General features: G+C 48.6%; 1 protein-coding gene across 12 annotated transcripts in view; it reads right to left on the bottom strand.

Moving 5' to 3' along the window:
- The window catches only part of AGAP1 (ArfGAP with GTPase domain, ankyrin repeat and PH domain 1), a 520,168-nt gene that overhangs the window by 256,183 nt on the left and 239,472 nt on the right, over positions 1–24,513 (bottom strand). For 11 of the 12 annotated variants that reach the window (XM_032480554.1, XM_032480555.1, XM_032480556.1 and 8 more), the window contains 2 exons: positions 7,897–8,024; positions 6,553–6,708 (listed from right to left, as the gene is read on the bottom strand). In XM_032480554.1, coding sequence (XP_032336445.1) covers positions 6,553–6,708; positions 7,897–8,024 — 284 coding nt within the window. The remainder of the gene's footprint in view (positions 1–6,552; positions 6,709–7,896; positions 8,025–24,513) is intronic. The other variant, XM_032480548.1, reaches the window with a different exon arrangement.

Genomic DNA, 24,513 nt, shown 5'->3' with positions numbered 1-24,513 from the left:
TTCTTTCTGTAAAGAGTTCAAAATTCAATTACTAGAAACCAATGGACCATATAGGAAAGTAACGCCCAACAGGAAAACACATTCAAAGGCTGCAGTTAATCCAGCCGAGAAGAAAAGGACTGCTTGCTGCTTGTTTGGGAAACCTCTGACATAAACGTATATATTTAATTAACGTCTGAAGGATTTAAAAAATTCTATTAATGACTCAGTGGTGCAATTAAATGGTACGTCCTCGATTCGTATCAAGGTGCTGCTAACGTTCCTTTTTATTGCTTCCAGCTAGTTAGAAAAAGAAGGTTCAAAGTTAAGCTGGTATAAGATATCGCAAAAAATTACAAAGGGAAAAAGAGGTTGAAAATATCTTTTTGGACAAAACGTCTGTGCTTTGGGGGGAAATGAGCAGCTTTGTTTGCCAAGTTGCTGAATGGTCTTCTTGGCTGTACTACTGACGGACGTGCGCTGCCCGGGAGCTGGCAACCGGCAGGCAGGGTGGCGATGCTTCGCCCCAGGGAAGCCATAGCCCCAGCCTACCATGACTTGGGGACACCGAAGGAGCGCCACGGCAAAGTCTCCATCTCTTGGTGGCATGAGAAAGTGTGAGCACAATGATTTTCTGACAGATTTATTTTATTATGAGAGAAAGATCTGAGACTCGTCCTCCTTAATAACTGTGCTGACAAGTGACAACTTCACTCCATTACTTTTCAATGGGAACATTACTCACGCAATATTGAAAATGGAGAAACATTTTCATGTGCTTTTCAAATCTGAGATGATATATGAAATGAAAAGACTTTGTGGTGTCCGGTGCTGCAGTGAGGAGCTAATGAAATCCACTTTCAAAGGGTGTGAGATGGAGCAGCTGGTTTTATTATTATTATTTTTTAATATTAAAAGGGGGTTGATGTCTTGGGGACTAAGGGATAAAAGTTCCCATGACATAAACTCAGATCTGACACCACAATGGACACACGCTCGTTAGAAAGCAGGCTTCTTCGAGGATTATAAGAAACCAGCATTTACTGAACACCTACGAAGTGCCAGGCACTGTGCACTTTTTTTTCTTTAGGATGGTAGAAGCCTGGAATGAAATAACAGGAAATGAAACAAGCACCGAATAGAAAGTTGCAGGAGAACATAAAACACAAGGTTTATTTAACCTTTGGGTTAAGAAGAAAATAGAGATTTATCAGTTCCTTGTTGTGAATTCTAGTTAGGACTTAGGGATTCATTTTTCCCTTTAATTAATTCTGTAATTAATAATCTATGGTAAGAACTATATTAACAGCCCTAAATTCTCTTTCCCCACATTTCAACTCATGGGACAGCTGGAGCTTGAGCTCACTATTTGTAAAATGAGATTCAAAGCTCGCAGTGGTAACATTTAAAATTGTTTTAAATCACCAGAGGCCACCGATGGTACCTTTAGAATTTTATGAATTCTAGATTTCTAAATCTGGAAATCCATCTTCATTACTCTCTATTAACCAGAATAATTAACAAAACAAACATTAAAAAAAATTAACATCTTCCTCAAGGCAGCACATCTGTCCCCACAATCACTCTGTTCTCAGAGCAGAACTTCCAGATTCCACACGAAGCAGGGTGGTGCACTAAACCTCAGTCTTGGATCACACACCCCGAGGCGAATGAGATCAGAACTTAGGTGCGACTTCACCAGTGGAAAGAGCCATAAAGCTACCATTTCAAGGACAGAGCAGTGGCGACCTGTGAGGCAGGAGCGTCTGCTGTGTCTGTCCCACGGGGACTCTGGGTACATACAACAAGCTGAGGTACATACCGTAAAACGGAAATCCAGCAACTAAACTAAAACAAACCCACTGGACACAACACACTGCAGCTCTTACGAATCCCCATCAGGTTTCCCACTGCGTCTGCCAACTCTGAGACGACATCGCCCACAGCACATCCTGATGTTACTGGTGAGACGGTGGCGTGAGCGCCTCAGACGTGAAGCCTGCTACCTGGGGCGGGAGTGAGTGTGCGGGGCGTCCAGCCCGACACACAGCCAGACACCTAACAGGAGGGCGTCACACCCACCACAGACGGTCGGGCCGCGGGGCGGGGGTGGCGCACCGGAACAGTGACCACGCAGCCTCCGCAGACGACGAACAGAGGAAGGAAAGGCCAGGATAATACAATTACCACCTCTTTCCTCCAGATGTGTTTTCCTTTCCCCCATGTGACAAAAGGAGCCGTGAAGGGGCAGCCTGTAAGTCGCCTGCTTACAAAGACAGAAGTGTCACTGCCAAGAGCGCTCACTACCAGACGGAAACCTGCTTTCCCCTTTTAACCGGGGAGCAAGTCGTGGGACAGGACCCACGCTGTCCCCTCCACGGGAGACAAAACACCATTCAAACAAATCATCTATACATCGATTTTGCTGCCTTATTTTTGCACAGTTCCATGTGCTGGGCGATGTCTTTTCACAATCTCTGGTTACTGGGTCTGCTTGGCTCTGTTTCGAGGTGTTGGCAACACAGGGTGAGCTTTTCAAAACACCAGGAAAGTGACACCGGTACCATGAAGCTTGAAAACAGGCAGAGCAAAGCGACGCAGTTTGTGGACACCGACTAGAGGAAGTTTAAGACGTGGATACAGATGACAGACACGGAATCCAAGGCTTCACCTGCCACCGCTGACCGGTTTATTCCTTGCAGTAGTAACAGCAGAAAAACGCCCGTATCTGGTGAGCTGCACGGTGAGTACACGCATACTGTTGTTGTTGTTTTTAATTCCTGTATGTTTGAAACTACTTCCTAATAAAACATTTCAGCCACATGTAAATTAGGGCTACTAAACCAATCATGTAAGAGCCTCTATCACAGAACGAGGAATTGAATGGATATAGCCTTTTAATATTTTTTTTCCTCAAAACTACGATTTTTTTTCCAAAGAAATAAGCAAAATAAGATATAACTTAGCTTTTTTTTTTTTTGTAAAGTATCATTCCTACTGCCAACGTAAATAATTTGCTACGACGGGAGAGATTTTAAGTTTGTATTATTTTGGAAAAGATGAATATGATATATTCTTGCTTAAAAACATGTATAAATGCAGGCAGAAACATCTGGGAACATTGGCCCAGAGTGGTACATTACGGTCACTTTATACGACTTATAAGCTCGGTATTTGAAAACGGCGCGTGTCCTACTTAATTAACTCTGGCCTCTTTATGAGCAGCTAATAAATAGGAGTGATGTCCCTTCATCTGGGCCTCACTGTCCCAGTCTGCGTGGATTTTTATTCACTGCACTTCTTGGGAACAAACTTCAGTCCTCCTCCTATGTGCTTTTTGCCAATTTAAGTCAGTAACTACCAACAATCGCCAGGGATGAAAAGTCTGTGAGATTTTACATATTTAAGAATAGGTGCAAACCGGTAGTGAAGGAGAATGCAGTTTCTTAATTGGCTGCACTTTCAAAATTAACCTGCCTCTTTTCATTCCCTGGGCGACGCTGACATCTAGTGGAGCATCTGTAAGGGCTTCAGCTTGAAACACCCCACGTCACTGGCACCGTCACCGTCACCACCACCGTCACCACCGTTCTGTCCAGCGTCAAACCCCATCATGACAAATACCCAGGACTGTAGCTGTCTTTTCCTTAAATGCCTTGATGCAAGCCCACTGTGAGGTTAGCTTCATCCACGACCCTGATTCCTGTTCCTGCAAATAACGGCTGTGTAGCCGGCTTCAATTTCTAGAATGGTTTACACTCAAACCTCTTTCCAGCACTTAGAGAGCAAGTGCCGAGCCCACACAGACTCACAGGCAGGCCTTTGCATCACCAGGTGCATTAATCATGACATAATTAATGGGGCTCTCAGTCACCAGAAGGGTGAGTTCTCACTGGCTCCTGCACTGCCCCCCCCCCCCAGCCTGGACAGCCGGGGTCCTGGCCGCTGCCGGTGCCCAGACGCGGCGTGCGCGTGGGGTGTGAGGTGTGAGTAGCAGAGAGAGGGCCCCGTCCCTCTGCTCTCCACCTCCCCTCGGCAGGCAGAGCCCCACTTGCTCTCCAGACCATTTCCTCTTGAACGCAGGTCGGCTCTGGCAACATCTACTCCTGACACAGAACAAAACCCGGCTGTGCAGACAGCAGAGGGGAAGGAAACGTCTACCACTCGAGTTGCCGTTCATTTGATTCTTCCTTGCCTTAAATTTGTCTCCTTGGTCAGTTACCCAGTGGGCAAGGTCCAGGACACTATTTTCCAGGCCATTCCAACTCCAGAGCTGCCCTTATAAAGGAAGGGGATGGGCTGGAACAGCCCTATTTTAAAAGATACTTCCTGGCTTCTCATCCTTTGCCTTGAATAGAAACCAAAGCCAATGGCCAGTAAACATGCCCCTTAGAAGGTGCGGGTGGTCTCTCTTCCCGCCACGCCCTCAAGGGAGCGGCAACAATACAGAAGCACCCCTGGTCCACACTCCAGAGCCCCCAGGCGCCCGCTGTGCTGTGTCCCACACGCGGCCCACCCTCTCCGCATCTTCGACAATGAGTTTCTCAATCTGCTGAGCCGTGAGTCAGTGCGCTGCCCGTTCTGTGAGGTGACAGCTTCTCAACGGGAAGACCCCACCTGGGTGTACAGAAGCATCACAGGGCTTGGTAAGCCAGGAAGTGCTGTGTAGGTGACGGCCCTTACTCTTGGCGTGCTGACAAAACTTCATGGTCAAGCATCTTGTTTGTGCACAAATTTAAGCGTCTCAGATACTCACCTGTATTTTGCAGAAACCTAAATACTCCCTCCCAATCACACCACCCTAAACTACTTCAGCTAAAGCATTAACATCAATCATTCTGTAACGTCAGTGGTGGTGAGATTAAAAACGAAAGCAAGGCCACAAAGACGCTTCAGCCCTGCAGGGACTCTTCCCAGCAGCCTCACCGCAATGACTTTTGTTTACAGCTTGGAGAGGTTAGGAGACTTGGCCAAGGTAAGTGGAGGCCGGGGTCTGAGCCTGTCTGACCCACGCTGGCCTTCCAGCAGTGGCACCTGCCAGAACGCACATGGCCCAGGGCAGTGAGCAAAGGGAAGGGGAGAGCTGGGGGGTGGGGGTGTGCGCTGCCGGCAGCAGCCCTCGGCAGTAACGACTGCCCAGTGACCGCCACGGAGCCGGTTTCCCCACGGGAAAGGGGTGGGGGCTCTTTCTTACCCGGCAGCCATGCACACCATCAAGAATGCCACTCCCAACCTACTGTACAGCACAGGGAACTATATTCAGTTTCTCACAGTAACCTATAATGGAAAGGAATTCGGACACAGATATATATGAATGTATCTGTATAACAGAATCCCTTTGCCATACACCTGAAACTAACACTGTAAATCAACTACACATCCAGAAATAACGAAATTTTAAAAAAAAATTTTCTAAAAAAGAATGTCATCTCCAAATAAGGGCAGAGGCCCAGATGACAGATTCCTGGACACCCCTGCAGAGGCCTCCTTCAGTTCAGGACGGGAAATACTGAACTTTGTATCCAAGTCAGCAATCATCAACCGAGAGGAGAAGCTGAATGGTTTAAAGCAGGGCCCCTGACCCTGGAGGCTGGAAACATCTTCGCTGGGGAAGGGGGCCGACCTGGGCGCTGCAGAACGTTTAGCAGCTCCGTGGTTGTCACCCTGAGGAGACGTCAACAGGACCATGCCCATCCCTGCCCCCAGCTGAGACAACTCAAACTTTCTCCAGAAACTGCCAAATGGCCCCTGGGGAGCAAAACCACCTGGCTGAGAACCACTGGTTTGAGAGCATATACTAGTAACACACAACCTAGTCCTGGAAGGGAAAATACTCTTCTTGAGTCAAATGACCGCAGTCACATGGCAGTCTGCCTGGATTCTGTGCTCGGACTTCTGGGCTCGGCTGCAGAGCCCTCCATGATTGACTGGTAATGTCTGCTGTGTGCAGGGGAAGGGACGGTAGCAGCACTTTGGTGTCCTCTGTAGCTCAGGGCTTCTCTGCATCCCCACCGCCAGGGGGCTTTTAACAACCACACACGCCTGGGCCCCACCCACAGATTCTGAGTTCATAAACCTGAGCCCTGAGAGCTGACGGTGAGTTTTAAAAAGCTCTGCAGATGGTTCTAAAGAGGAGTCCAAGTGGACGGACAGCCTGATGTCAGAGTCTAAACACCCCTGTGGAGAAGGGGGTCGGTGGATCGATCTGACTTACACATCGCACCTGAAAGGCTGGAAGCACACGTGTGGGAATCCTGGCAGAGTCCTGTCACCTCCTCACGTCTTTAGCCTGAGACCAAGAAAGTCGCAGGGCAATAGCTACCTTTCTACAAACCCTGCATTCTTCATTTCTGACACACATTTCAGGACTCCCTGCAACGGAGATCGCCTCGGTGTCCTCCCCAACCACACCCGAGCCTGCCATCGTTCTCTCAGCCTTCCACGGAACTCAGCGCCCCTCTCGGTAGTCTGGTTTGGGTGCTACAACCATCACGGAACCACCTGGAGGCCAGATGAGTACCAGCTGGAATCCTCCGGAATCACACGCAACCCCCCCTCCCCGGGGACACTCACGGTGAAGAGGTTGGACCGGCGCTTGGACTGCTTCCGGACGGGCGTGGGCGTGTTGGCCGTGGGCGGCACGTCGATGCGCAGCTCCTTCTGGCTGGTGCTGGGCGTCGACGGGACAGAGGAGGAATAGTCGCTCAAACTCCCACCTCCGTTACTTGTCTGTAACGATGGAGTGAAAGCCGAGCTTCTGTGAACCACGTGCTCCAGGAGCCTCACCCCCCACCCACGTGGGGTCATTGCCGACGGGTCAGCAAGACACAGTGGGGAGGGCGCCCGGCAGGTGGGACCACCTGCCCTGCTTGCCGGGGGCCTTGGCACCGAGCACGCACGGTTTCATTCTAGAACAGACTCGTCAGCTCAGAGCCGTTTTGACTAAGAAAAGTGACTTAAGAAAGAGAAGTCTTTATCATTAACTTAAAAAAAAACGGAGAGTTAAAATGTCATTACTTTTCTGTCTCCTCTGTAAAAGGAAGAGTTGGATGAACTAGGTGGTTTCCACCGTCCCTTCAGAGCCTGAGATCAGACGCAGAGACGGCGCGATTTTGCCTCGTATAACCATGGCTCCCGTTTTGAAAATGGCATCTTGGAAATGTGAGTGTTTTGAGGAAGATACTTCAAGATTCAGAGAGAAGGAAAGGTGCCCGCAGTAGAGAAGCTACCATCCCTGGCTGCACCCTCACAAGCCCCACTGTGAGCGCACTTCCTGACTCCACAAGCAGCTAGCGGAAAACACTAAACCTTCTTACTCATCCTTTTAGAAAGCGCCAGTGCAACCCCTACCTGCCCAAGAGACGTCAACTGCAGACACGAGTGCAGGCGAAACGACGCCAGCACGTCCCTAATGGGCTTTTGGTGCAGTTCTTCAAAGTGACAATGACAGTTTTTGTTTGCTTCCAAGTAAATAATTTAGAGAAATGCTGCAATGGAAAGACACTAGTTTCTGCAGGGCCAGAGGGAGAAGGTAGTCGTGAGGGCCGCTACCACACTGAAGTGCAGAGTGCGGTTAGCCACTGAGATCTCCCCACAGCTGCTCAACCCACAAGTGGACAAGAACGAAGCCCAACACAGGGTGACTTAAATCAGCAGCAGAGACCGCGGCGCACACCCCGCACCCCCCCTCCAGCCAGCATGCCTCCTAACACAGGCAGCATGAGGACGGGGAACGGTAAAGAATGATGCCCATAATAACCGCTTGGCCACAGCGGTTTGTGAAGGAGATGTTAAGTCAATTACCAACATGCTGTTATTTATAAAGTTGAAAACAAAAACAATCCACCTTGGAGCTGGCTGAGAACACTCAGGGCTCAGACCTGCCCCCCAGCCCCACCTCCCACGCGCCCGGCATACCTGGCTGATGTGCACGGCGGACACCTGGGCCGAGCAGACAGACGAGTGGCTCGGGGAGTTGGGGAGTGACTTGCAGGGTCCAATGGACAGCTGCTGCTTCTTCCTAGTGGCAACAATCTTCTGGGCAACTAGTAGACAGGGAGACAAAAGACATCTCCGTGAGGCTGGTTTCCAAATCTAGAGACTGTGGCAGAGGCCCCGGGGGTTGTCCCTGTCATTCACTTTTCCCTGATTTTCATCTGGGCACATGATGACCAGAACAGATACGCCATCTCCTGGAGCTGCCTCTGGTCCATCCCCGCACCCCAGCTGAAGAAGGACACGCAAGCAAGCTCTGGGCAACGGGCTGGCGGTGGGAAGGCCACCTGGCAGCATCCAGGAAACCCCCTTGCAGGAGCTGACCTTGGCCATTCTTCCTCACGTTCCTTCTCGCTACGTGAAGCCATGCATGCTGTGTGTAGCCCTGGCAGTGATCTTAGGGATGGAAGCCTACTTGGTGGGATGCCAGATAAAGGGGCCAGGCCTTCAGCTTGGCAGCCCTGCACAGACCACCTCGGAAGCCTTGCATGTAAAACAGAAAAATACACACCTATCTTGTCTGAACTATTCTAATAACAGGATTTTTATCCCCCAGTTACCTGCAGCAATAATAATCCTAAATAAATCAGGGTAATTTAACCCAACTTCCTTGAAAATCAAATATCTATCTTTTGCAGAGCCTAAAGAATTACTCTGAACTCTACCAGCTACTGCATAAAATTATATTCAAGGGCATGTAATTATATCAAAGACTTTTTAAAAAATTTCTATATATTGCTATACACGTTGGGAGTTTATCTTAATCAATACAAGTCTAAATTCAACCAGCCATGACTTCTCTCGGCAAATAGGCTCGCTGATCAAGCATGTTGGATTCAACTGGAAAGGAAGTCAACGGTTAGAAAGCTCTTCCTGCACCAACAGGTGTCACTGCAGGGGAACAACTACAGCTTTTGTCTGAATAGATGCGAGTCCTTGGGGACGAGCTGTAATTAAGTTCAATGATATTCAATCCTTGTCTTTGCCCAGATAGTTGCTGTTTTTAAAGATCCCTTGCAGATGAGCACACCACTGTCCCCAGCAATAGGTTATCATCTAGGCGAGCACACAGTGTCCACAGATAATTTCTTTTCCAAATGGATACAATTTTAAGAAGGAGCTGGTTTGTCCACAGCTTACGGCTTTCATGTAAATGAATGAGTATAAATATGATTAAGTGAAGATGCGATGTATAAAAAATGGCTCACGGAGATGAAGCAGCAGCTTCATTAGTTACATCCCACCTCCGATCGGCCTCTTACCATCCTGAAAGGACGGCATCAATTAATTTATTTCCCTGCAGCATATTGATCATAACCTTCATCAGCTAATCACGTTTAAATTACAGAGGAATATCGCAACACTCTGTCATTTCAAAACCATTGGCGTATTGATCCGGGGTCTTTGAAGACGTGCATTAGAATATTTTAAAAATCATTATGTGAGCTCAAAAATAAAACTTAAGATCAGATTCCAACAGCCATTAAACATGTGTCACACAGGTGAATGGAAATTCCAAGACCAGAAATAAATTAACCTAAAATCATGATTATTTGGGTGATTGCCAATTTACTTTTTTGGGGAAATAAGAGCAAAGGTTTTTTTTTTTTTGACCATTAACTCTAATGCATTTTCACTCTACTCATGGCCTCAGAGTTACTTCATCTTTCATCTTAAATCTCACAGAAAAAGCACAAACGTTAGAATTAAACAGGCTGAAGCTGTTGGGAGAACTTCGTAGACATTTTCTGTGTTTTCTACTCTAAGGGGAGAGCTGAGAAACTTTCTAAGACAAGTCAAATGTGTTACTGAAATCCTCATTTTATGAAACTCCAAATGCAAATGAATGCTCCCTCCTTCCTACATAGAGGCTAGAAAGGGCAAGTTCACCGGCAAAGAGAACATTTTTCCACCAGCGCTTCCCCCAGACGATGGACCGGGCTGTGCACACAGGAGCCCCACGTTACGCACTGAAGTTCTTCCGTCCACTTAATTATTGTTTTGCCTCATTTATTACAAAGAAGTGAAGTCCACAGCTTCTAATAACTGGTAGCGTATTTTTAAACTTTACTATAGCTTATAACCCTATTTGTTCTATTTTCCCAGAATTTTTACGTCTATGCAGAAATGGAAGAAAGGAAGTGAGTTACAAACATTTTGTTCTAAAACACATAGACTGCCTTGGAACCACCGTACAACCCACAAAAGTAGGGGACACTTACCGAAGCACAATGGAAGTGTGTGACTTAATTAAGAAGCAAGAACAGTCAAGAGGAAATGGAGGTAAAGTGACTGTTTCGTAAGGTTGGGTCACCTCATCCTCCACAGGGAAAAGGCAGATCTCTGTGGGCCAGGGAGCTGGCTGGTCCATGCGCGTGGGTGAGCCCCCTCCCCGACACAGCTCAAGGGAACCGGAAAGCCTGGGGGAGGAAAGCACTGTCCTCTTGTAATGGGAATTGCCGACGGCTCGTGACAGTCAGAACCCTTAAATGTTAGCAGACTTAGAACAGGAATGTTACTTACACCCCAGGGTACACTGTCTGGGCAGTTTTTATCATCACTGAGCCTTTGTCTGCCTTTCGTCATTCCACGAAGGGATACGTTACATATTTTATGTAAACACATGTAATGAATGAGTGAACGGAACAGAAGCACAATCTCTTGAGCTGACTTAAAAGAGCCTGGAATCTTTATCACCAGGGTGTGCTGTTTTCCCAATTCTGGTGACACCTGCCCATCAAGTCACCACCGGAGCTAAGCCGACTTGTGAAACGCTGTCATTGACACAAACGGAAAAGGTCTGCTCTTTTCCCAGATGCTCATCGATTTCATTAACTTCCTGATATTTCAGAACTAATGTCTGGAGTGGTTTTAAAAGTCACTTCCTAGGAATGGAGCGTACAATGTGATAAATACAATTAACGCTGTTGTATGTTATATAGGAAAGCTGTTGAGAATAAACCCTGAGAGTTCTCACCATAAGAAAAAAAACACTTCTCTATTTCTTTAACTTTGTGTCCACATGAGACGAGGGATGTGCACTGAACTTACTGGGATAATCAGCTCGTGAGGCACCCAAGCCAAATCGCTTCTCTGCGCACCTCAGACTCACGCAGACCATCAATTCTATCTCGATAAAACTGCAGGGAAAAACTTCTTACACACATGTAAGTAAAAATAAGTAAATAAACAGACAAATAGATACATAAATGTCACTTCCTCCACAATTTTAAAATTGTATTTGGGTAACAGATAAAAGACACCCCCAACGAGCCCCTTCAACCACATCTATAATTACACTGCAGAAACTTCAAAACCAAGCAAGCAAACTGCCTGTGCCTGGGGGGGCATGAGGGGCCCCCCGCGGCTGGCAGTGGCCCCTTCTTGACCTGGGTGGTGACTTGAGATCACTTTTTTCAGCCGTACCCATAAGTAAACTTCCACAGATGCATTTCTAGTCTTCAATTAAAAAGAAGTTGTTTATTAAAGAATGTAAGCAAGAAGAAAAGTAAGTTACACCTTTACTCTCTGCACAAACTTTTAATTTTCTGTTGGAGAGGCGACACGCGGCACCCTTTGATCAGTGTGTCAAAATAAGAAGAGTCTGATGGCTCCCACACAGGACCTCATTAAGCCCTGGCCTCACGCCCTATTTCTGCTTCCACTCTGTTTTGCAAATCATCCACATTAAAGGAGAAGAAAGAATGAGTCTAGTTGCACGGGGGGTTGGGGATTCAGGCCTGCCTGGTACCAGGTAACTAAGAAGCGATTTCCTCCCCCGGGCTCCCTCTCATTTTTGTTGCTTGCATCTGAACGAAGGGCCAGCAGCCTGAGCTTCCCACCTGCTAACTAATTGAATCCTCCGGGTTCCTCTATTTGACAGATGAGGAGGCCAAGGCCGAGCAGGGACCAGTGGCAGAGCAGGGATTCTGACCCCGTCCATCTGGCTCCACAGCGGCTCGTCACACCGCCGCCCCGCCCCGCAAGGAAGCATCCCCACCCAACTCCCGCGCTCCCAGGACGGCACCTGTGTCTCCCTTTGCCCTGTCCCTCAAGTTCCCCACAGTCTCTCAGTTTGATTAGGGTAACAGATCTGAGACCAAACTGCCAGCCAGGCCCTGTTTCTGCAGTCAGCCTTCTAAAGCAGGTGTACTCCCGAGACGCCCCCTCCCCTGTTCTCCTGACCACTTCGGCCTGTCTTCCGCCTCCATACCCTTGGCTGAACCGGCCATCACCAAGGTCACTGGTGACCAGCTAGAGGCCAGGTTGCATCCTGCTTGACCTCTGGGCAGCCGTCGGCACCACAGATGGTTCCTCCTCCCCTGAACATCCCTCCTTCCACGACGCCGACTTCCCGGGTTTCCTCGCCTGGCTGGAACCCCCTTCTCAGCCTCTTCCTCTGGCTCTTTCAATGTGGGTGCCCCCGGCTCCCTTCTGTGGCCCCGCTACCTCCCTGCCAGCGTCTCCAGGTCTACGCAGCCTCGCTCGGTGCGCTTCCTGCTTCTGGAACTCTGTGTCCGACTACCGACTCCACGGTCCACGTGGCCCCGCCTGGACCTTGCTCCTGCTCCGCCTGGACGCTCAGACTGCACGGATATCCCGGGGCAGGGATGCAGGAGACGCAACACATGGGTTCTACCACCAGAATTTCTCTTAAAGTCATCTTCACCGCCACTGCCTTGATCCAAACCTCAACCTCCCACAGCTGTTTTCTGAAAAAGCTTCCAAAGCCGACTCCTCCACCGTCCCCTCCACCGAAGCCCAAGAACACACTGCAGGTGAGACCTTTGGAGGGTGACTTGCGGACACTGCTCTGCTAACAGTTCTTCAACTGCTCCCAACACCACACAGGTGTCAGAACTGAAATCCCGCACCAAATGGGGCTCTTTCGTGCTCGGGGTGGTGGGGGGTGGCGGATTCTCCACTCCTGCTGTTTCCTCCCACAGAGCCAGACTCCCATGGCCCGAACACTCCTGGCCTCTTCACGAGCCCTCCTGTGAAGGCCTGGCCCCCTGAGAAGTGACTTACGTGACTCTGAACTTGGGACAAGCTGTCCCTTCACAACCCCTCCAGTCTGGGGCCACGAGCCCAGAGCGCCAGGGGCAGGTGTGGGCTCCCACACTGCCCGAAGCCAGGCAGGCAAGTCTGATTCTGGTTTCCGCAAGGGGAGCCCCAGATAAGCTTCATTTCCCAGCACAGCTTTACTGATAAAAAGCAATAATCTGACCTTCTGGGGTCTTATTCCTAAATTGGCTCAGAACCCCGGGGAGGACCAGGATCCCTTCCAAACCCCAAGCTGCCACCCTCCAGCCTCACTGCCGGCCCCGGACTCACTGCCCCACTTCCAAGCCAGACAGCACCCACCACAGTTGCCACAATGCGCTGTGCTCTCTGAATCCTGTAACAAGCTGCCACCCTGGCTCAGAACCTGCCTCCCCTTCTCAGAACCCACACATTGAGAACCACCTCTCCGAGGGAAGCCTTCCTCTCTAACCACCAAATTCCTCCGTGGAGACCCTGCACCCCCAAATACGCATGGGCCCTAGTGTGACCAGCTCCACACGTCCCCCAGGCCTCGGCTGACCCCTGTCCACCATGGGCACATCTGCACATGCACACACACACATGCACACACACCCATGCACAGCCAGGGCCACGGGGAGGGGCTGCCACTCTGCTGTCATCCCCGAATCCCTAGCGCTCAGCACACAGGAACTGAGCAGTAAGCAACTCTGTGATAATCCCATGGGATAGTTCACATCAGGTCCTGGCCTCCTGCCCTCTGCTTACAGGGCGAGCCCCTCCGGACAGGGCCGGCTCTGACCCTCCTCTTGAATGGTGCCACCTGGCATCTGTAACTTCCACAATTAAGCACGTAAATTAAGCTTTCTCAACATTTCGTGAACAATTATGACGTTTTGGGCACAGTCCAACTAATGCGAGGAAGTGTAATCAGCAACCTACCTTCTCTGGTTTCAGTCAACAGGGATGTCGCGGTGCCACCTGTGAGCCCAGCAGAGTGGGAGAGAGAGGCCGGGGAAGAGACGTGGGAGCTGGTCTCAGCCCCACGGAGCTCCCAGGCCAGGCCCACGGCCTCTGCATCCCACATCAGCAGCGCCGATGCTTCACCGCTAAAACACTCCCCCGGGCGGCCCGTCTCCCCCCATCCTTGCTTCACTCATTGTTTGCTCGGATCCTACACCCGACCCTCTCCCTGTGCGGGTCCCAGGGAGAAGCTTCTTGCTCAGGCAACAAACTGGCTGCCCTCGGACCTGCCTCCCTCTCCCCAGTCCACTGAGTATGGAGAAGCTTTAACTAATCAGCCGGGTTCGTAACAGGCTGCTTTTTCACGTCCCACAGTGTGACGTCCCGTATGCTTGTCAACTTCCGCAGCGTGAGCGTCACTGTCTGAGCAGAGCAGCCTGTTCCGGGACGAGTAGAGCTGAGCCCCACGTACTCGGGCTGTGCTGGGGCCAGGCGGCTCGGGGGGGGGCGGGGGCGGGGAGAAGTGGGGGCTGTAGCTAAGGACGTTGACGTGGGAGCAGGTAAACTTGGCTGACACTGGAGAGCCACAACTCAGTGCCACATGAGACCTGGTGTGAACCGAGCTGAATCTGAGGAGGAAGATGATGGCTCTTCACGTACTGGGAAAAGGGGCTTACAGCCCGTTGAGGCCAATAGGGTGTGGGTGGGGGGAACAATTCTGAGCAAGCAACGTTAGGTGGGTATTTAAGTATGAATGATAAATCTATTAAAATTTTTTGTAATTTTTATAACAGGTGCCTGTACAAAAATCAGCTACTGTGAGACTCTTAATTTTACTCCACAAAAATATTTTAGGAGCACAATTTGACACTGGGGGCTCATGGCCTGTTTATCTCTATCTTTGGTCCTACCCAAAGGTGGCTGCACGCTGCACCGACAGGCTCTTCCATTAGAACCATGGAGGGTTCACCCAGCGAACCTCCAGAAATAATGAAAACCACGAGGGACTGTAAATTTCCCAGTAACAAATAAAAGGCCCCCTAATGTCTCAACTCAGCTTTAAATCACAGTTGAGTGATCATTAAACTATCTTATTAATTAAGTAGAAATTAATTACCAAATCATCTATGTAGTTCTGAATTTGTGACTTAGGAATGAGACAAAATCTGAAGTGGAGTTTTTCTCAAATCTCCAAGTTAATAAATGTTAAAGGGGGTGTACTCTGTGTCGTTGGTAACCCTCTGCCCATTTACTAGATTTGTTTTTATATTATCTAAGTTTGGGTACAGAGGAAGCTATGCAAAAAAAAAAAAAAAAAAAAAAGCTAGTGAAATGACAAAGAGCGAGGGGAGGGGAGCGAGCAGAGTGCATCCTTCGAGGTCTCTTGGCTTGGGTGATGCTCAGTGCTCACTGGTGAGCCACAGGGATCCACAAGCCTGCCTGGGCTCCCTACCTGTGGATATCCTGCCAAACTGTGCGACCAACTGGAAAATACAGTCAGCTCATGTTCCAAGACAATGAGCCAACTCCACGGACCTCCAGACGAGCTGAAGGCGCAAGACAGGATGCTCTACTCGCCCTCCTATGGCCGAAGCGTGCCTGACACTCAACCAGCACCTGCCAACCGGCTAAACGAATGCACAGACGGATCACCAGTGAAGATGGGGTGAGAACGTTAAGAGAAGGCAGGGGGAGAAGAAGTTTATAAAGGCAACTGGAAACACATTTTTAAGGATCCAGGATGCAAAGAAGGCGACACGTGTGGACTGTATCCTTAAGGCCATAGGAAGCCGTCAGAATGACTCGTGGACAAGTGATAGGCCCACGCTTTGGAAGGACACCTGGTCTGGTTTGGAAGATGAGGGTCATCTCCATCTGGACAGAGGAGAGAGCGTGAGTGTGTGTGTGTGTGTGTGTGCGCGTGTGAGGGTGAATGTGTGTGTGAGTGAGTGCGTGCGCGCGTGTGTGTGGCGGGTGTTCCTGGCATGGGGCGGGGGGACGGGCGCTGGGACAGGGGCCGCAGTGGACACTGAGCCCAGCTTTCACAGCTCAGGGAAGCACGGAGAGACTCTCACATCTTGGGCTGTTACTCTTCCCTTACACGTGGTTACTATTCTCAAAGGGTACGAATTCTAGGCTGATTATGCATCAATGATGATTCAAAGCTTCTAAGAGGAGTTCTTCAAAGGAGATGCAAGCTCAGCGCTGGCGTTTTAGCAAAATCCCCACAGTTTACAAACTTTCAGAGCAGATCTGGGCACTTAACCCATTCTAGGTCAGTTCCTAAAACCCGACAATGCTGACCTCCTTCAGAAAGACGGCCTGCTCTTGTTCCGGACGTGCTAGATCTCGCCGCCGGCACAGTGACCGGCAGGGAGAAACTCACCAACCTGCTCCAGCCAGGCTTTCGTCTTTTTTTGCCACTACCTTAAAATTGCCCAACTGTTCTCTCTGAGGTCCCCTTGTCCCCTTCCAAAACGTCCTCCGTACGGACACATTTTATCATCCTAAAAACAGGCCTGGCCTGGTCACTTCCGAGTTTCAACAAAACAAACTATATCAGAACAGTTTCCTAATTACAGTAAATATTATTTAGGAAGAAACAGGTCACAAAATTAATTTAGGGGTGTATGAGAAGGAAAAGCTCTTCCATGCATTTGCCCTTCGGTTCCTTGTCAGTGAAAAGCTAAGGAGAGGTTCTGCCAAGGACCCCTGTGCCCCAAGCACGTCTTTAGGAAAAAGGGTTTGGTGGGGGAAATCCTTCGATGGCTTACCTGACCTGTACCTGAGCACAAAATATGACATTCCTACTACATTGAAAAAAAAAATCCTCCAGTCCAAGACGGGCCATGGCTAAAAAGCCAAAGGCACTTTAGTTTCCTCTCCTGAAACTTTCCAGTTTTCCAGGAAGCAATGGAGGCTGAATTCTTCATCTGAGATTCAGTTCTTGTCTGTATTCTTTTTATCTCGTTGTATTAAAACAAATTTATCTTCATTTATGTCGCAATTACCTATTAGGGTTGTTAATTCGCTGGAAATGAAGCTATTGTTTAATTGCTCCTATTAATCGGGGGACTTAAGTGCCGACTGTAATAAACAGTTACCTTCAGGACGGAGCAAAGTCACGGCTGCTGGCATTAATTTCACAATTTCAGAATGAGGGGAAATTTCTACCATGTCCCAGGCAGCTGGAATTCCCCCTTTCCTTTCAGAGAAAGTAAAAGAACATTAAATTTTTAAAAACTCATGCTGAAATAAATATGCTCCATTCGACGTTGAATTCTGATATAAAGTTATTTGTGACAAGGGGGACATCAAATCATCCTACCGGAAACTGACATCCCCCCTTTATGTGTTTCTTCACAGTGCAATTGTCCCTTAAAACTGAGTCCCGAAGTGGAGATGCCAACAGGAAGGTTTGGGTCCAGCTGCCCCGGATGCTAAGCCGGTGGGCAGCGGGTAACAGGATGCTGACCACCTGCTGGGGTTCGAGGCCCCGAGAGGGCACAGGTCCCTATGTCCAGACCCACAGGGCTGCAAACATTCACTTCTCTCCAAAATAAGTTTCAACATATCCCAACACCATACTGTCAACGTCCTTCAGTTGGTCTTGCCTATGGCCAGTCTGGATGGGGGGACCTCTGGGGCTGGACTTTGCTTCAATCAGTATTCCTCTGCTAGAAGAAAAGAAGGGTATTGCAGACAGCACCGCCTGAAGCCCGCTCCGGGACTGCACCGCAGGCACCCGTCCGCCCTGTGAGCCAACAGGACGCCCAGCAGATGGTCAGTTCGGGACATTCTGACATTCGCTGCAGACACCTAGGGCTCCTCCTGCCCCTCTGCTCTCGTGCCGCCTGGCCCTCCCTCAGGACCACGCACACAGCTCCATCTTCTCCAGCCACTGACCCCACCAGCACTCTCGTCCCAGCCCTTCACCGAGTCATCCCTCTGTCAATGCGCGGGGGCAGCCGCCTTGCCAGTCTTCCTCTCCGCACAGGACATGATCACACCCAGCATCCCGCACAAATCCGACACATGATGAATGCCCAGTGCATCCGGGTCCGCGCGGGGATGGGTGCGTGCTGCTGACAAGTCCTGGGCACCCAGTGCTGTTGGGATCCAGAGGGCCCCCAGGGTCTGCAGACGGAAATGGACACCACAAGACCCGAGCGTGACTCTCTTAAGGGACAAAGGGGAGGGAGAGGTGCCCTGGCTCTACCCCTCCTTCTCCTGCCACCCCTCGGGCACAGGTGAGGTCAGGGTGACACCAGCCAGGCGTGCATGAGCCAGAGGGTATAGCACCAATGCCAATGACCCAGGCGGGTCCCGGGACACTCTCGGTCCGGCCACCAGTCTGCCCATTTACATTTTTTTTTAATTGAAGTTTGGTTGATCTACAATGTTGTATTAGTCTCTGGTGTACAGCATAGTGGTTGTTATACATATATATTCTTTTTCATCACAGGTTATTACAAGATATTGAATATAGTTCCCTGTGCTGCACAGCAGGACCTCGTTGTTTATCTGTTGTATCTGTTTTGTCTAGAGTAGTTTGTATCTGCTAGCCCCAAGCTCCTAATTTACCCCTCCCCCACTTCCCCTTTGGTGGCCGTAAGTTTGTTTTCTACATCCCACTTAGGTGTCCCACGTGGAGACCGCTCTTCCCTTCCACGTGTCGGGGAGGCATCTTCCCCACACTCCCTGGCACCCCTCACTCACGATTTATTCTTTCATCATGTCTGGGAGGAGCCAGTATGTGCTAGACCACTTGACAGGTGGGGGAGATGGGGGGGTCCAGGGGTCCTGCCGGCCACACCACTGATAAAGCATCAGCTCGGCATGAGAGCCCCTACGGAAGAGATGGGCACATCACCTCCCACGATCGAGTTTGCTGAGGTCTCACGGAGCCGCACTCATCAGCCTTGGCCGAGAGCCCCAGACCTCACCCCGCTCCGCCGTCTCAGATTTAGCACCTGCCTCCTTCCTCACCTTGTGCACCAGTTATGGGATAAGCTGGAGGAGTTTTACCAGTGCCCCGAAGAGAGGCCTGTGTTGGTGACAAAGCAGGGACAATTTTCAAGAGGGGAATGTTGAGGAATTGTGAATATTGCACAGACACAGAAGAACCATTAAAAGCAGGGAAAGTCCGGGAGGAGGAGCACGAAGCACATCCAAGAGTCGTGCCTGAGGGTCCCGAGGAAACGGAGGACCCGTGTGTGCGAGGCCCCAGAGGCAGCAGCAAAGGGCGCACGTGTGTCCTGTTAGCTCAGTCCTGAGCTGGAGAAGATGAGGATTCAGAGAACTTAAGAGCTGGAGCCGTGGGGGCGGTGCCGGCTGCTGCGCTCCGGGCCACTCAGCTCTGAGCATCACCCAAGAGGAGTCCAGGAGGCGGCGCTGGCTCCTCGGGCAGGTGTGGACACCTCGGCAGGAGCCTGAATGCTGCTGGTCGCCTGGACATTACAGACACGGGACCTCTCCTTCAGGACCTCGCCAGCTCAGAGGTAGGACAGCTTAACCTGAACATAGCACAAGATGACAGGCTGAGGACCACTCCACCTGACGCGCGCTGAGTTCACTCCTGTCACTCTGCTTAAGGAAGAAATAATCATTAATACCAACCGGCGGAGTTTAAAAGCCGCTGACGCCGCTTAGGTTAATCGCAAACATGGAAAGATGTGTGAAAAGCCTACATTAAAAGACCTTTCAAAAGACTGAAGCCTTCTAGACTGGGGGCACTGTGACAGTCTCTCTGAGATCCAGGTTCACACGGGGCTGCACACGGACTAGAAAACATCCCAAACGCTACAATTAAAGCCCACGTAAACCTGCTCAGGAGGCCGAGGGATGATTAACTTTCTCACTCACTTATTCTCAAGTTGGATGCAAATCAGTGTCTTTCAAGACAAGGCAAGTGAATACCCCAATAAATTGGCAATACAATTTAGATGGCAGACAAGGATCCAAAAGATGAATGGCTTAAACAAAGAGGGGAAAAATGAACCTGTCACCGCGTCTCAACTCGTCAAGCTGTCTTGCAGAGAGAGTTGATGATTCCGGAGCAGAGATGTTTCTGACACCCCCTGAAGGTGGGGCGCACCCTGGAACGCTTTAATTCTCTCCTCACCATTCTCTGCACACCAGGAGGACCACAGGACTCACTTTTTAGACCTGCTCTTTTTTCAAAGGCCAAATTATGGGTCACAAAATATACTAACACAGGTATGACTCAAGTGAAAGGCAGACCTAAGATAAAAGCAAATAAATGCAGTGATATTGGAAAAATACAACCTAGGAAAGAGGCAGGCGTGGCAGAGGAAAAAGGCGACAGCGATAAGGGTTTAAAACATGGAGAAAGAGAAGCTGTCATAAAGAAATGATGAAGTCACAAAATGATTATTCAAGCTAAGGAAGCTGCACAAAAATTTAAAGAAAGATGAGAAGATGAAGAAGAATGGGGAACAGGCAACGAAATGGGTCCAAAATAAGGAAATATATGCGATGTGAAAGCTGTAAGTAGATTTTTTCAATCAGGAAACTTGAGACAAATACAGTTAAGTACAATAATTGGTTTTCTCTTTTAAAAATTAAATACAGCGTAATTAATATTGGCTTAACCAAAATGTGGGGGTCTAATTTGTTTCCTGTTAGGAGACACATGCTCACAGGAAAACGGAGCTTGGAAGGTTCTCTGATCTCCGCATTGGTCACCAGCACACTCTCCTACAGGTACCTTAACTTTCAAGAAAAATGGACTTATCTAGGCAACCGAAGTTTTCCTATTTTCAGGAATAATTATCCCCACAACGATCTCCATAAAAAAGACATTTCCTTCTTCACTGGGGGGAGAAGATGTCTTGGTTGGAACCTGAGCAAATTACTCCTCTCCTCCCTGGCTCTGTGGATAATAAGCCAGCAGTGGTGCTCCCTGCAGGAGCTGCCTTGGAAAAAAGTGACAGTGACACACAGGTTGAATTATACAATGTATTGTGATGCAATTAGGAAGAAGGATGAGATGACAAAACAGATTTCCACTCGGTCTTCAGCAGGGCTGTGTGCATGAAGTCACTGCGAGGCTGTCCCCATCCCCACCACCCATCAATTATTACTATTTAACCAGCACCACCACCCAGAAACCTACCCTCCGTAATACACATGGTTCCTCTGGGTAAGTTTTGCCTTTCGTGATATTTCAGCGATATAAAGCATTCGGGTGATATGAATTCGGGAGCCCATGTAAAGAAATGACATACGGTTCACTGAATGAACATAGCATCCTACACAATTCTTTCCCATGGATCATGGTTACCGAAGAGTTAAGTACACAGCATTGAGAAACTTTTTGCGAGGTTTTTTTTCCCCCTTAAACAAGAAATTAAGTTTATCAATTGCTGTTGTAATCACTCACAGCACCTCAGGTAATTAGAAGGGATCTAAATCTAATTTTATTTACATTTAGAATACCTGAGGTCATCGCCGATCAAGATTTCACATTTGTGACTAATAGCGTGTAAGTGTTAATTAGAGTTCAGTGGAGAATACTGATTGATTTTTGAATTTGTAATCTGCTGTGATTCAGTAACGGTGAGGAAGTCAAACTATTCCTATCTGCTACTGCCAGTTTCTACAAATTATTGAAATTCTTACAAGAATCGTGCATGCATTTTAATTCTGGAAAGCTTCACTTAAAAAAAAAAAAATGAGAGCTCACAGTAATACTGCACACCCCTCCCTCCCTGTGAGAAAGTACTTCACGTGAAACTCAGCTCATCCGGGCCCATCTGCACGTAAAATACCTACAATAATATTTCTAAAGGAGTAACATTGTTTTTATTTCCCTCTAAATTTCATAATGCAAACTTATAAACATGCACAAAAAAATATAAGAAATGTAGCGTACACGCCCATTTGCACACACCGCCTCCATTTTATAATTGTAACATGTTGCTCCACTTGGCTTATTGCATACCCACCGCCCACCCTTCTTCTTTTTTGATGCATTTCAACCACGTTGCAGACATCAGTGCTCTTCGCCCCTTGCCCTTTCAGCTTGTGCATAATTAACTCTCATTCATCAACTGTTTAAGCTTCCTTTTTTGAGATTAATTGTACATACCGTGAAATACAAAACTCTCAGTTGCACCGTTCTGTGACCTGACAAGTGGCACGTAACGCAGACGGCTACGAAGAGTCCGAGCGTCTGCGCTCCCAGAGAGAGCGCCCTTGTCCCCTCACCCCCTCACTCTCACTCTTCTGTTTTTTTTTAACCAAAGATTAGTTTTGCCTGTTGCAGAACTTCATATAAATGCAATCACGCCTTTCGTACTTCTGTACAGACGCCTCATCATGTTTTGGCCCAGCAGCCTGTTTTGCAGACACACCCATTGTAACAAGTTTTCCAACTAACTTCATCCCAGGCACCCGGTGAGCTAGAATCGTCATTACACAGTCCTCTTCTCTGCCCAGTGAAACCCAGCTGACGGAGGTGGCCTCCTTCCACAAAGTAACTCCCAATTATCACTAACTTCTCTCGTCCTGCCAAGAGTGAGAAAGACGCAAAGTGCCCACACTTTAGAACATTAAACCTATTTCTGAATTTATTTGATGTCAGCTGTAGATAAAAGGTCATGACGACTCTTTAGAGCATAAGCTCAAACCCTCCCTTCTTCACATGGAAGTCTTGCTCTAATCCAGCCCAAGAAAAAATCCTTCATTAACAAAAAACCGAGGAGTGTCCTTGGTGACAACATGGTTCAAACTCGCTGAGAAAAATGGCATTAAAAAAAGCCATGGTGGACGCTTGGAAACAAGTCATAGAATCATGGACTAAAGTCTCAACCTACAGACACCATAGAAGATCCCCCAAAAGTTATTATTTGTATCCCAATAGTCTAAAAGTTAAAAAAAAAAACAAAAACCAAAAACCTCAATTCACTGCACTTACAGCTGAAGACAGCAACTTCCTATCCGACGCCGAGTCTCCTGTGGCAGGAGGCATGGCTAAGAACACTGGCAAAAGTCACACCACAACTGCAGCACGTTCCTAGGTTTATCTTAACGCCGAGAACTGTGAAAATTAAACATTCAATCCTGCTACTGCAACACCATTCAAGAGTGATACTTAAGAGAGAAAGAAGGAACTGATTGTGACTTTCATAAAGTTACTCAAAGAAGGCAGACTTTTCTTTGCAGCTCATTCACTGATACTGCCACATGTAACATGTCATCTCCTAATGATATGTATGTTTACATAGCAGCTTTTCTGATGAAGATTTTGGGAATTCATTTTGAGGGAAAAAAACATGAATAGATAAAAAGGATTCAAATGTGTGCCAGTTAATAATCCAAATCATTAGTATCTATGGCAAGAACTGGAGAAGGGAACTTGAAAGGAAGCTCTCTCTTCACTGCAGATGTCCCCAAAATCCATCTGGGGCTTAGACACATAAGTGGAAGGCAAACTACAGCCCAGGAAATTTAATACACCAAGCAGTGACACTGTCAAAGAGAAGTTAGAAAATCCAGGTATTTATTTTCTTCCTCAAAAAAAAATATATAAATGAGAAAATATGATAAAGGTGGTGTCTTTGTCATTAAAATGGATTTCTCTTTGGATAGGCAAAAATATGAAAAAAAAATGAGGGAGAGGATACAGTGCAAATGTCCTTCCTACAGGATCCAGGCTGTCCTTCAAATGCATTACAAACCGCCCACCTTCGGCTGTGACACAAGCCCATGAAGCAGGCCTCACAGAGAGCGGACGTCTCCCCGCCTCCCCGAGCCTTGGAAGAGCAGCTCCAGCAGCCGATGAGGACAAGCCTGCAGGCACTGGGGGATGGCGGCCACTCTGACCATGTGTCTCAACGATGAACTGAGATTATTCCTTCATTTCTCTACACAACTTTCATGGCTGAACAGAATCTTTGGTGATGAATTTTTTTTTTTTTTTTTTGGTGGGGGAGATTGTCCACTAGGTTGCAGGCATTCTGATTAAAAGCAACTTTCCTTTTTGTTACCAAGGCCGTGTTGTGCATCCCCAGGATCATACCCCTGCCCCTCCCTCGACTAGAAACCAGTTGCTCTTATCTAGGTCTCAGGAGGCAGCTGCAGAGAAGAAACAGGAACTGGTTAGAACCCAGTGCAAGATGGCGGAGGATCTGACTTCCAGTGGAGCTTGAGCCTCATTATAAACTCCCTGTAAGGCATTAGGATGCTAAGTGACACCCACCCCCCCGGCACCGTGACAGTTGACAACTGCCATGACAACCATCGAGGAAAAGCCCATCCAAGGACCGAAAAACCCGAACAAGGACTGATTGGCTCCATCACACGGGAGAGGAGGACATGATGGCGGAACCACTGGCTGGACCGGGGCTGCAGCCAACCCTCCCACCCACATTGGCGGATGCCTCCCAGCTGGAGCGCCTTTCTTCCATTTCCCCTTCTGAGCAGTAAGTGGATGCTCACTTCATCCATCTGCCTCTGCTGAGCAAAGTCTTTCACAGCCGGCTGCAAGAACCCACACTTTGGTGGGCTTCCTAATTTAGGGGTCCCTCC

This window comes from Camelus ferus, chromosome 5, assembly GCF_009834535.1.
Source record: "Camelus ferus isolate YT-003-E chromosome 5, BCGSAC_Cfer_1.0, whole genome shotgun sequence".
NCBI lineage: Eukaryota > Metazoa > Chordata > Mammalia > Artiodactyla > Camelidae > Camelus > Camelus ferus.
Note: the sequence above shows the minus strand (reverse complement) of the source record. Positions and strands in the feature narration are given on the sequence as shown.